This window comes from Salmo trutta, chromosome 30 (assembly GCF_901001165.1).
Source record: "Salmo trutta chromosome 30, fSalTru1.1, whole genome shotgun sequence".
Taxonomy (NCBI): Eukaryota; Metazoa; Chordata; class Actinopteri; order Salmoniformes; family Salmonidae; genus Salmo; species Salmo trutta.
The window spans coordinates 43,204,405-43,218,272 of NC_042986.1; the positions used below are offsets into that span (position 1 = coordinate 43,204,405).

Here is a 13,868-nt window from a genome sequence, read left to right on the forward strand (position 1 = left end):
CATTATCTATTATCTATTATAGTGGATGATATAACACATTATCTATTATAGTGGATGATATAACACATTATCTATTATCTATTGTAGTGGATGATATAACACATTATCTATTATAGTGGATGATATAACAGATTATCTATTATAGTGGTTGATATAACACATTATCTATTATCTATTGTAGTGGATGATATAACACATTATCTATTATAGTGGATGATATAACACATTATCTATTATAGTGGATGATATAACACATGATCTATTATCTATTGTAGTGGATGATATAACACATTATCTATTATAGTGGATGATATAACACATTATCTATTATAGTGGATGATATAACACATGATCTATTATCTATTGTAGTGGATGATATAACACATTATCTATTATAGTGGATGATATAACACATTATCTATTATAGTGGATGATATAACACATTATCTATTATCTATTGTAGTGGATGATATAACACATTATCTATTATCTATTGTAGTGGATGATATAACACATTATCTATTATAGTGGATGATATAACACATTATCTATTATAGTGGATGATATAACACATTATCAATAGTGTACCTCTCTCTCTCTCTCTCTCTCTCTCTCTCTCTCTCTCTCTCTCTCTCTCTGTTCTCCAGCTGATATCCTGGTCTACATCAATGACAGCTGTGTCCTGGGTCTGTCTCATAAAGAGGTGGTAGAGATGTTGAAGTCTGTCCCCATGGGTCACAGTGTGGACGTTGTGTTACGGAGAGGCTATCCCATGCTCTACAACCCAGACGGCTGTCCCAAACAACCCCTGACCCCCTCCTCCTCCTCCTCCTCTCCTCTGGAACCCCTCAGCGCTGCAGCCACTCCTCCCTCCACAGCCACTGCCCAGTCCCCTTCCTGTCCCAGCCCTGCCGAGCCCACCCACGCCAACGCCCCCGGCCTGGCTAACCTTAATCGGACCCTATCCCATCACAACGGCAACTATCTGAGAGTGGCGGGAAACTCGGGATCAGGGTTGGACGCTAATGGAAACGCGACAGGACTGGTCTTGGCACCGCCCGCCTACCCGCTGTCTAACGGTACCCCGGGCTCTTCTGCCAGCTCAGCCTGTGCCCCCTCTTCCTCTCACAGTAGGGGCATCCCCCCTCCTCCCCCTCCTGAATCAACCTCCGCTTCCACCAGCCAGAGTGACTCAGAGGCCTTGAGTGGATGGACACAAAGGTAACTAACCCTAAATTTACATTTACATTTACGTCATTTAGCAGACGCTCTTATCCAGAGCGACTTACAAATTGGTGCATTCACCTTATGATATCCAGTGGAACAACCACTTTACAATAGTACATCTATATCTTTAAGGGGGGGGGGGTTAGAAGGATTACTTTATCCTATCCCAGGTATTCCTTAAAGAGGTGGGGTTTCAGGTGTCTGCGGAAGGTGGTGATTGACTCCACTGTCCTGGCGTCGTGAGGGAGCTTGTTCCACCATAGGGGTGCCAGAGCAATAACTAACTAACCAACTAACTAACTCTAACTAACCAATTGCCAAGATGGACTGAGTTCACAGCTGATGATCTTGGCCATGTTGGCCATGTTCTGTTATGATCTCCACCCGGCACAGCCAGAAGAGGACTGGCCACCCCTCATAGCCTGGTTCCTCTCTAGGTTTCTTCCTAGGTTTTCGGCCTTTCTAGGGAGTTTTTCCTAGCCACCGTGCTTCTACACCTGCATTGCTTGCTGTTTGGGGTTTTAGGCTGGGTTTCTGTACAGCACTTTGTGACATCAGCTGATGTTTGAAGGGCTTTATAAATACATTTGATTTGATTTGATTTATATGAGAGAAAAGTGCTGCCTATGGTTCGAACACAAAGTTAACATGAAGTTCATCCACCTCTGGCCTGCTCGCCTCCCTACCTCTGCGGAAGCACAGTTCCCGCTCAGCCCAGTCAAAACTGTTCGCCGCTCTGGCACCCCAATGGTGGAACAAGCTCTCTCACGACGCCAGGACAGCGGAGTCAATCACCACCTTCCGGAGACACCTGAAACCCCACCTCTTTAAGGAATACCTGGGATAGGATAAAGTAATCCTTCTAACCCCCCCTTAAAAGATTTAGATGCACTATTGTAAAGTGGTTGTTCCACTGGATATCATAAGGTGAATGCACCAATTTGTAAGTCGCTCTGGATAAGAGCATCTGCTAAATGACTTAAATGTAAATGTATAGTGTAACAGTCAATCAGATCAGCTGTACAGTTCACGGTTCTTCATTTCCTCTGTGTGTGTCAGTCGGGTACAGAATATCATTAACGCCCCTCTTTCTCCTCTTCCTCCTCTTCCTCTTCTTCCCTCTCAGATGGTCTCTGATGCGCTACGGTGGTAACTCCCTCCCCTCCTCCTCCTCCTCCTCCATGGTCCACCATCAGAGTGACCTGTCCACCTCCACCCTGCCCATCTCCCTCTCCAAGCTTCCCCTGTCCCAGCCGGAGGTGGGCACCGCCACCTCTCCTGGTGCGCCATGCCAACGGCCTCCCATGCCCCAGACGTCCCTCATGGCAAGCCCGCCTACGGAGGTCCCCCCTTGCGGCTTCAACGGCTGCCCCGCCAGCTCCCACCCCCGTAGGGGCCACAGCCCGACCAGCGAGGGTGTACCTGTAAGGTCTGGAGTAGGGGAGCTGGTCCCTGTGCCCCTTGGGAGGAGTGAGGGGGGTGGGATGGGGTTCAGTGTGACGGCGGGGGGGAAAGGGGGGCAGCTGGCCCTGGTGAAGAGAGTGTGGGACAGAAGGCAGTGCTCCTCCCTGCAGCCAGGGGATGCTATAGTGAAGATCGATGGAGCTGACGTGCAGAGTCTCAGCTTCGCTCAGGTACAGTAGGACTGGCTTCGGGAGACAGCTCTACGGTTACAGACCGTCATTTGGTTTGGTTATGAGGTTGATTGTTATCTATTTCAACAACCGTCAATAGTAATCATCAATCTCTGGAGTAAGTTTATTCTGACAACATGGAGTAATCTAATTGACATTTGACATGACACAGAAAGACAGAAGAGCTGTAAGGTTTACTGGATGACAGAAAGACAGAAGAGCTTTAAGGTTTACTGGATGACAGAAAGACAGAAGAGCTTTAAGGTTTACTGGAAGACAGAAGAGCTTTACGGTTTACTAGATGACAGGAAGACAGAAGAGCTTTAAGGTTTACTAGATGACAGGAAGACAGAAGAGCTGTAAGGTTTACTGGAAGACAGAAGAGCTTTAAGGTTTACCGGATGACAAGAAGACAGAAGAGCTTTAAGGTTTACTGGAAGACAGAAGAGCTTTACGGTTTACTAGATGACAGGAAGACAGAATAGCTTTACGGTTTACTGGAAGACAGAAGAGCTTTAAGGTTTACTAGATGACAGGAAGACAGAAGAGATTTAAGGTTTACCAGATGACAGGAAGACAGAAGAGCTTTAAGGTTTACTGGATGTTAGAACACCTTCATGTGAAGAAGGTGTCCCTTTAGTGTGAGATGTAAATGAACCAATATTTTTGACCTATTTTAATGTTGACCTATATAATAATGTTGACCTGTTTTAACATTGAACTCTGCTGAACATTGAAGGTGCAGAGGGTCCTTCAGGAACATATCAAGCAGGGAGAAGTAACGCTGTTGGTTTACAGAGGAGGTAAGCACATTAGCCTGTATAAATAATATTACTATTACGACCACAAATACACTGTATTTACCAATATAAATACTAGTAATACTAATATTACTACTACTACGACGACAAATACACTAATATTACTACTACTACCACAAATACACTAATATTACTACTACTACCACAAATACACTAATATTACTACTACTACCACAAGTACACTATATTTACCTACTGTATATAAATATTAGTAATACTACTGCTGTTGATAGCCTTGGTGCAGTACCCTCATGCAGATTTTCTTCCTTTTTAAAAACTCTTAATGTAACATCTAGCTTTAGTACTTTAGGTTTAAATACTCTTAATGTAACAAGTAACTTCAGTACTTTAGGTTTAAATATTTAACTTCAGTACTTTAGGTTGAAATACTCTTAATGTAACAAGTAACTTCAGTACGTTAGGTTTAAATACTCTTAATGTAACATTTAACTTCAGTACTGTAGGTTTAAATACTCTTATTGTGACTTCAGTACTTTAGGTTTAAATACTCTTAATGTAACATTTAACTTCAGTACTTTAGGTTTAAATACTCTTAATGTAACTTCAATACTTTAGGTTTAAATACTCTTAATGTAACATCTAACTTCAGTACTTTAGGTTGAAATACTCTTAATGTGACTTTAGTACTTTAGGTTTGTCACGACTTCCGCCGAGGTCGGTCCCTCTCCTTGTTCGGGGCGGTGCTCGGCGGTCGACGTCACCGGTCTTCTAGCCATCGCTGATCCATCTTTCATTTTCCATTGGTTTTGTCTTTATTTACACTCACCTTCTGACAAGGTTTAAATTCTCTTAATGTAACTTCAATACTTTAGGTTTAAATACTCTTAATGTGACTTTAGTACTTTAGGTTTAAATACTCTTAATGTGACTTCAATACTTTAGGTTGAAATACTCTTAACCTCTCTAGGGGGTGTGGGACGCTACCATCCCACCTGGCCAACATCCAGTGAAATTGCAGAGCGCCAAATTCAAAAACAGAAATACTCATTATAAAAATTCATAAAACATACAAGTGTTATACATCAGTTTAAAGATTAACTTCTTGTTAATCCAACCACGGTGTCAGATGTCAAAAAGGCTTCACGGTGAAAGCAAACCATGTGATTATCTGAGAACAGCGCCCAGCAGACAAATCATCACAAACAGTTAGCAGCCAAGTAGAGGAGTAACAAAAGTCAGAAATAGCGATAAAATTAATCACTTACCTTTGATCTTCATATGGTTACACTCACAAGACTCCCAGTTACCCAATAAATGTTCGTTTTGTTCGATAAAGTCCCTCTTTATATTCAAAAACCTCAGTTTTCTTGGTGCGTTTTGTTCAGTAATCCATTGGAACAAAGCGCGGTCACAACAGACAGACAAAAAATCTAAAAAGTACCATAAAAGTTTGTAGAAACATGTCAAACGATATTTATAATCAATCCTCAGGTTGTTTTTGTCATAAATAATCGATCATATTTCAACCGGACAATAGCTTCGTCAATAGAAAAGGAAAAACAGGAAAGGCACGCTCCCAGTCACGCGCAGGACTCATGTCTGGACATTTCCACTGTCCTCTCATTGAAAGTGGTGTTTCTCCCTAATTTTTCAGAGTAAAAGCCTGAAACAATGCCTAAAGACTGGCCATATGTAGTGGAAGCCATAGGCATTGTGAACTGGGTCTTAAGTCTTTGTATGGTGGATAGGCTTTCAATGGAAAAACAGGTTTTCAAAATAATAGCACTTCCTGGATGGATTTTTCTCAGGTTTTCGCCAGCCATATCAGTTCTGTTATACTCACAGACATTATGTTAACAGTTTTGGAAACTTTAGAGTGTTTCCTATCCAAATCTACCAATTATATGCATATCCTAGCTTCTGGACCTGAGTAGCAGGCAGTTTACTTTGGGCACGCTTTTCATCCAAAAATTCCGAATGCTGCCCCCTACCCTAGTGAGGTTTTAATGTGACTTCAATACTTTAGGTTTAATGTAACTTCAGTACTTGGGGAACAATAAGAGGAGTAGTGTTTAGGATCCTCCCATCGAAGCAGCAACCACTTTAACTTTCCGACCAGGTTATTGTGTACGAAGTCCAGGACGGATTCACCTCCGAGTTTCAGTTCTCTCTGTGTTGGGTTCATTAATGACTTTCTAATGTGGTGAATAGATGAACTGCTGTCTTATTATTGAAATGATCAGCTGTTGTTATGAGCACTTTTCCTTTCACAAAATAGTGGAAAGTTTGTACGTAACACACAAATGAAAACAACACTAGGCATAATGCCTGTTGCCTAATGTTAGGACAATAAAGCTTTTTGAATCTATAATGTTGCTGTTGTAAATGGTAAATCATTATTGTTATGGCTAAGGTATTTTCTCTTCTCTCTCTCTCTCTTTGTCTCTCTTCTCTCTTTGTCTCTCTCTCTGTCTCTCTCTCTCTTTGTCTCTCTTTGTCTCTCTCTCTCTCTCTCTCTCTCTCCAGGGTCCTTCCTCTCTCCCGTCTCCCCTAACCTCTACAAACCCTTCCCCTCTCCGCTTGGACCCTCTTCCCCCTCTCACGGCCTCCCCTCCCCATCTGACTTGCCTTCCACCTCAGATGCCTTGGTGCCCCTGCACCTCCCCCCCAGCAACAGTGGCCTCGCCCCAGCCTCACCCTCCACTGAACTCCCCTCCTTGGTCCAGAGTACCTCCTTCCTGGACTCAGTCCCGGTAACCATCACCCTGGAGCCCAGGGACTGGCTGGGGATGGAGGAGGGTGGTGGCCCTGGGCCTCTAGCCATGCCCCCTGGAGGTGGGGGAAGAGGGAGGGTGGGGCTGGGGGCCATGGCCAAGGGCCCGGTGGACGGTAGAGGGGGAAGGGCCCGGGTGTCAGTCATGGGTCAGGAGGTGGAGCTACGGAGACGGCCAGGGGAGGGGTTTGGCTTTGTCATCGCCTCACAGGACCTCGCCAATGGGGGTGAGTCGTTTATAGTTTAGAACCTATTGCTGATCTAGGATCAGGTCCCCCTCTGTCCATATAGTATTATTCATTATGGTCTGAAAGGCTCAACTGATCCTACTCTCCTACTCTGAGACGCTTTGAGACCGGTCTAGATATTTACCCCCCATCAGATGTGGTTGTAACGTCTGTCGTAGAGGGGGGACCAAAGCGCAGCGTGTTGATTGCTCATGATGAATATTTATTATAACTCAGAACACTAACGAAAAAATAACAAAGAGAAAATGAAAGCGCACAGTTCTTTCAGGTACATGAACTAAACAGAATACAACTACCCACAAACACAGGTGGGAAAAAAAACCCTACTTAAGTATGATCTCCAATTAGAGACAACGAGGACCAGCTGCCTCTAATTGGAGATCATCCCAAAAAACAACAACATAGAAATAGAAAACTAGAACCTAAACATAGATATACAAAACATAGAAAAACACAAAACACCCCCGTCAAATAACATCTTACTATGGTCAGGACGTGGCAGTGGTCGTTCTGGAGTTCCTTCTGAAGCTCTTTCCCTTCCTGGTTTTATTAATATAGAAGCACGAAAATGCGCTGTACTCGTTACCCTTTAGTGTAATCGTATTAGCGTGTACTGAAGTGATCTGGTAACTATAACCATTTTGCCATCTGCATAATGTAACTGTGAAATTTACAACATATTTTTATGTATCTTTTGATGTACGATCCACTTACAGTAAATGCTGTACAGAAACACAGTGATGTATGATCCATTTACAGTAAATTCTGTACGAAAACACAGAATGATATTTGATCGATTTACAGTAAATTTTGAACAGAGACAGAATGATATATGATCGATTTACAGTAAATTCTGCACAGAAATACAGAATCATATGAAAATGGTATTGATCGATATTCTCTTCAACAGGATCTAGATTCCTGTTATTGATCGATATTCTCTTCAACAGTATCTAGATTCTAGGTATTGATCGATATTCTCTTCAACAGGATCTAGATTCTAGGTATTGATCGATATTCTCTTCAACAGTATCTAGATTCTAAGTATTGATCGATATTCTCTTCAACAGGATCTAGATTCTAGGTATTGATCGATTCATCAGTTTCATCAATTTTGTATTTCACATGAAAACATATGAAGACCATCAGGCTTGATTGAGATGTTTTGTCTTGTAGTAATGTTGGTGACTGCTGGAATTTCCTTAAATCTTTATTTTAGCAATACATAAAATATATATTTCATGAGATTTTTTTTTTAAGGTCAGTATGTGCCCAACATAACAACAGCTAGTTAGTTGGTGTGTTGGTGTAACGGGCGTCGTAAGGATCAGACCAAAACGCAGCGAGGAATGTGTATACTGATCTTCTTTCAATGTTGAAGAAGGAAAACAAACAAAACGAACGACACTAAACAGTCCCGTCAGGTGTACAGACACTAAACAGGAGACAACTACCCACAAACCCCCCCCATAGCAAAACATCCCTATACATAGGACCTTCAATCAGAGGCAACGAGGAACAGCTGCCTCCAATTGAAGGTCAATCAACAAACCCTAAACATAGAAGTAGAAAAACTAGACTGAACATAGAAATACACTAACATAGAACGTAGACCAACAAACCCCGAGACACTCTAAACAAACACCCCCTGCCACGTCCTGACCAAACTACAATAACAAATAACCCCTTATACTGGTCAGAACATGGCAGTTGGACACAGTCACTCATCTATAGAGGTCTATAGAGCCTGTCTGCCTTCCTGATTTCTGACTCTGTTACCTTACTTGTGTCATATTGACATAAACAACAGAAACACGTGTTTTTCAAACATGGTCCTGTTTTTTCAGTTGCTTTTTTCCAAAGGACAGTTCATTACCTGTCTGATGACTATGGTGCATAAAAGTATGTGTGTATTCGTTTTTCATTCTGCAATAAAGATGATGGCGCCACAATAAAACACATTTACAATAGGTCTATATCTAAAAAAAATACATACAACACTGAGTGGACAAAACATTAAGGACACCTGCTCTTTCAATGACAGACTGACCAGGTGAATCCAGGTGAAAGCTATGATCCCTTATTGATGTTACTTGTTAAATCCACTTCAATCAGTGTAGATGAAGGGGAGGAGACAGGTTAAAGAAGGATTTTTAAGCCTTAAGACAACTCAGGCATGGATTGTGTCTGTATGAGGGTGAATGGGCAAGACAAAATACTGAAGTGCCTTTGAACGGGGTCTGGTAGTAGGTGCCAGGTGTACCGGTTTGTGTCAAGAACTGCAACGCTGCTGACTTTTTCACTCTCAACAGTTTCCTGTGTGTTTTAAGAATGGTCCACCACTCAAAGGACATCCAGACAACTTGAGTTTATTTTATTTTTACAGGGACAGTGCACATAAATCAACGTTTTAGTAAAAGTGCCGGTTTTAGCCAGCCGGCTAATGTTCAACCGCAGTCCCTGGGCAGGTTTTTAAAAAACAATTACAATACAGACAATCAGTGAGCAGTGAGCACACGCAGAGTAACATAGGACAAGCAGCACGTAGCATACAGACAGAGCAACATAGGACAAGCAAGACGTAGCATACAGACAGAGCGACATAGAACAAAAAGCAACAAGACAAAATCCATCAAAGCAATAAAGTGTTTCCACACCTCACAAGCTACAGACAACATGGAAAGCGGCAATACACAGCTAGGGATTATGTTCACAAATCTGATTGACCTTTAGCCATGTCTTCATGCATTTTGTGAAAGTGTGATATTATGGTGCAGTTATGTGTGTCTGATAGCAGTGTATTCCAGACATGGGAAGCTCTCACAGAGAAAGCGGATTTACTAAAGGTGCTTTTCCTTAAGGGAACTATACAGTCACCTCTCATGGCAGACCTTGTGGATCTGCTGCCATATGTTTGGGTTTTCTGTTTAACTAAAGTACTGAGTGGAGGGGGAGCCAGGCCATTTAGGATCTTGAATACAAGACATACGTCGGTGTTTTGCACAAGATTTTCCCAACTCAGGAGCTCATGCTTTCTGAGGATGTAACAGTGATGATGGCTATTGGGCTTCCTATCGAGCACTTTGAGAGCCTGTTTGTAGACAGACTGAATAGGTTTTAATGTTGTACAGCAAGCTTGGGCCCAACTAGTCAAGCAGTATGTTAAATGGGGAGAGTATCATAGATTTGAAGTACAGTTTTGCTATCTCTGTAGTCAAACAATTTCGTATAAAATTGGAAATTAGCTAGGTTGAATTTGGTTGTTTGAATGACCTTTTCCACCTTCTTTTTAAAAGAGAGGTTGGAATCAATTATGATGCCAAGGTACTTAAAATCAGATACCATCTGGAGCTTCTCCCCTGATACACAGACATTTGGTTCAGTAGCATCAGATACCATCTGGAGCTTCTCCCCTGATACACAGACATTTGGTTCAGTAGCATCAGATACCACCTGGAGCTTCTCCCCCTGATACACAGACATCTGGTTCAGTAGCATCAGATACCACCTGGAGCTTCTCCCCCGATACGCAGACATCTGGTTCAGTAGCATCAGATACCACCTGGAGCTTCTCCCCCTGATACACAGACATCTGGTTCAGTAGCATCAGATACCACCTGGAGCTTCTCCCCCTGATACACAGACATCTGGTTCAGTAGCATCAGATACCACCTGGAGCTTCTCCCCCGATACGCAGACATCTGGTTCAGTAGCATCAGATACCACCTGGAGCTTCTCCCCCTGATACACAGACATCTGGTTCAGTAGCATCAGATACCACCTGGAGCTTCTCCCCCGATACACAGACATCTGGTTCAGTAGCATCAGATACCACCTGGAGCTTCTCCCCTGATTCACAGACATCTGGTTCAGTAGCATCAGATACCACCTGGAGCTTCTCCCCTGATACACAGACATCTGGTTCAGTAGCATCAGATACCACCTGGAGCTTCTCCCCTGATACACAGACATCTGGTTCAGTAGCATCAGATACCACCTGGAGCTTCTCCCCTGATACACAGACATCTGGTTCAGTAGCATCAGATACCACCTGGAGCTTCTCCCCTGATACACAGACATCTGGTTCAGTAGCATCAGATACCACCTGGAGCTTCTCCCCTGATTCACAGACATCTGGCTCAGTCGCATCTGTTGTCCTCTTTGTGAAGAACATGCCGACAGTTTATTTCACATTGAGATGCAAACACGAGTCACTGAGTCACTTTGTAACCTGGACCATTACAGTACTGAGTCACTGAGTCACTATGTAACCTGGGCCATTACAGTAGTGAGTCACTGAGCCACTATGTAACCTGGACCATTACAGTAGTGAGTCACTTTGTAACCTGGACCATTACAGTAGTGAGTCACTGAGCCACTTTGTAACCTGGACCATTACAGTAGTGAGTTCTGGTGCAGCCTGTTGTTTGCTCTTTGCACATTAATCACTGTATCATCTGCATACATTTGAACTTCAGACCCAGTACAGACAGAAGGCACATCGTTAATGTACAGGCTGAACAGGAGGGGCCCCAGGACAGACAGAAGGCAGATCATTAATGTACAGGCTGAACAGGAGGGGCCCCAGTATTGACCCTTGGGGCACGCCCACATCATAGCTAAGAGTGGGCGACAGCTCATTGCTCACTCTAACACACTGAGTTCTGCCTTCAAGGTATGATTTCATCCATCTCAAGGCATCGGGGAAAAAGTTGAACTTGGACAATTGTGTGATGAGAACCTCATGGTTAACAGTATCAAAAGCTATTCCTTAGGTCCAGAAACGTGACACAACTGTGGGAAGCATTGGAGTCAACAGCATCTCTGTGGAACACTTACAACACCTTACAGAGTCCATGCCTCGACGAGTTGAGGCTGTTCTGAGGACAAAAGGGGGTGTTCTTAATGTCTGTTGTCTCTCTCTCTCTCTCTCACATACATACATACATACGTACGAACGTACATACACACACATACATACATACATACGTACGCTCTTGCAGCATGAACTGACATGTTGTCCACCCAATCAAAGGATCAAAGAATGAATCTAGTACTGAAAGCATACGCTACAGCTAGATAGCACTGCACTGCAGTGTATAAAATGTGGTGAGTAGTTGACTCAAAGAGAGAGAAAGATAATAGTTGAACAGTTTTGAACTAATTAATTTCTTCCAAAATGAAAGAGAAGCAGAGAGCGTGTGAGAGAGAGCTAGCTGTATTCTGTAGTATATTTGTTTCACTTTCACTTACTTAGTAATGTGTCAAATGCAGCTAGCTAGTTTAGCTTACTCAAACACCCTGCTCAAACAGAGGGATGCTAGGTTAGCTAGCTGGCTATGGCTATCCAACACTGGAACTCTTACAAGTCAAGGTAAGCTTTTGGTTTTATAAATGTATTGCCACCGGTGTAACTGCTAAAGTGCTTGCTGACTGTACTGCATGATTATAGCTATTTACTAAAGTGTTAGTTCTAGTAGCTATGTTGACGTGACAACGATGTAGGCTGTGTGTAGCGGTTATGATTTGGATTGGAAAGTGTTTTTTTGCCCAGTCGCAGACAGCTGATTTGATATGCACTGAAGTCCACAAGCGAAGGGAAAAGGTGAGAGGAGGAGAGCGCGTAGATAGATACGAGAAGGACTTATATATGTATATATATATACAACCCGCTGTTTGTACGTGGCTGCTATGAAAGTGAACTGTGTTTGTGTGTGATCAGGGGTGCATTCATTGCGCTGATTCTGTTGAAAAACGTTTCTTAACCTCTATGGGATGTGTGTGTCCCCCTAAACCGGGACGGTTGTTGCTAACGTGCGCTAATGTAACTACAATGACGTTGTATACAACAGCCAACTTTCCGGGACATAGACATGTCTTATGTGGGTAGAAAGCTTAAATTCTTGTTAATCTAACTGCGGTGTCCAATTTACAGTAGCTTTTACAGTGAAAGAATACCATGCTATTGTTTGAGGAGAGTGCACAACAACAACACACTTGTATCAAGACAACTGGTTTGACACATTCAGCTCTGAAGGTAAATAATGTACTTACATTCAGTAATCTTTGATCTGATTTGTCATTCGGAGGGTCCCAGAGATAAAATTTAGCATAGTTTTGTTTGATAAAATCATTTTTTATGTTAAAATATAGGAACTGGGGACTACAGTTTGATCCCACTGCTGTGTCTGTCTCCACACCCAACCCGCCCGGTCATCTAGATGTGAAAAAGTTAGTGTATAAGCTAATGATCCATCATGTATGACGTTCCTGGGAGTGTGTAAACTTAAATGTTTTATTATCATTTTTGTATGTTCTCTATAGTTACGTACTTGAAAATGTATCATTTGACCAATTGAGACACATTTGGGCAGACTCCTGGCAGACTTGATACAAAATAAAAAATATAAAAATAAATGCATGAAATGAAAGGTATGCATTCACTACTGTTCGTCGCTCTGGATAAGAGCGTCTGCTAAATGACTAAAATGTAAATGTAAAATATTGTGCAGTAATGTAATTCTTCCCTGGATCAGTCTGAAACTTTGCACACAAACTGCTGCCTTAACCCCCAACCCTAATTCTAAACCTAAACTTAACCTAAACTTATGCCAACCCTCTCCTTTTCATTGTCTGTGATGCCAGCAGCATACCACCCTGCATCCCACTGCTGGCTTGCTTCTGAAGCTAAGCAGGGTTGGTTTTAGTCAGTCTTTGGATGGGAGACCAGATGCTGCTGGAAGTGGTGTTGGAGGGCTAGTAGGAGGCACTCTTTCCAATGCCCCAGGGCAGTGATTGGGGACATTGCCCTGTGTAGGGTGCAGTCTTTCAGATGTGATGTTAAAGGGTTGTCCTGACTCTCTGTGGTCACTAAAGATCCCATGGCTCTTATTGTAAGAGTAGGGGTGTTAACCCTGGTGTCCTGGATAAATTCCCAATCTGGTCCTCATACCATCACTGCCACCTAATCATCCCCAGCTTACAATTTGCTCATTCATCCCCCTCCTCTGTAATGATCCCCCAGGTTGTTGCTGTAAATGAGAATGTGTTCTCAGTCAATTTACCTGGTAAAAAACAACCCTAACCCCTTGACCTAAAATAGCCTTGAGCTCAACCAATGCCATACTATTGTAGGAGCATTCAGTTCATACCATGTAGTAAATGCTGATCAAATCTATCCAGATCAGGATATTCTCTAAATAGA

The 13,868-nt window shown here is 42.7% G+C and overlaps 1 protein-coding gene across 1 annotated transcript in view; it reads left to right on the forward strand.

Moving 5' to 3' along the window:
- Nucleotides 1-13,868, forward strand: part of LOC115168786 (membrane-associated guanylate kinase, WW and PDZ domain-containing protein 3) — a 69,451-nt gene that overhangs the window by 25,134 nt on the left and 30,449 nt on the right. The window contains exons 7-10 of the mRNA XM_029724341.1: nt 648-1,221; nt 2,354-2,861; nt 3,601-3,664; nt 6,170-6,643. Coding sequence (XP_029580201.1) covers nt 648-1,221; nt 2,354-2,861; nt 3,601-3,664; nt 6,170-6,643 — 1,620 coding nt within the window. The remainder of the gene's footprint in view (nt 1-647; nt 1,222-2,353; nt 2,862-3,600; nt 3,665-6,169; nt 6,644-13,868) is intronic.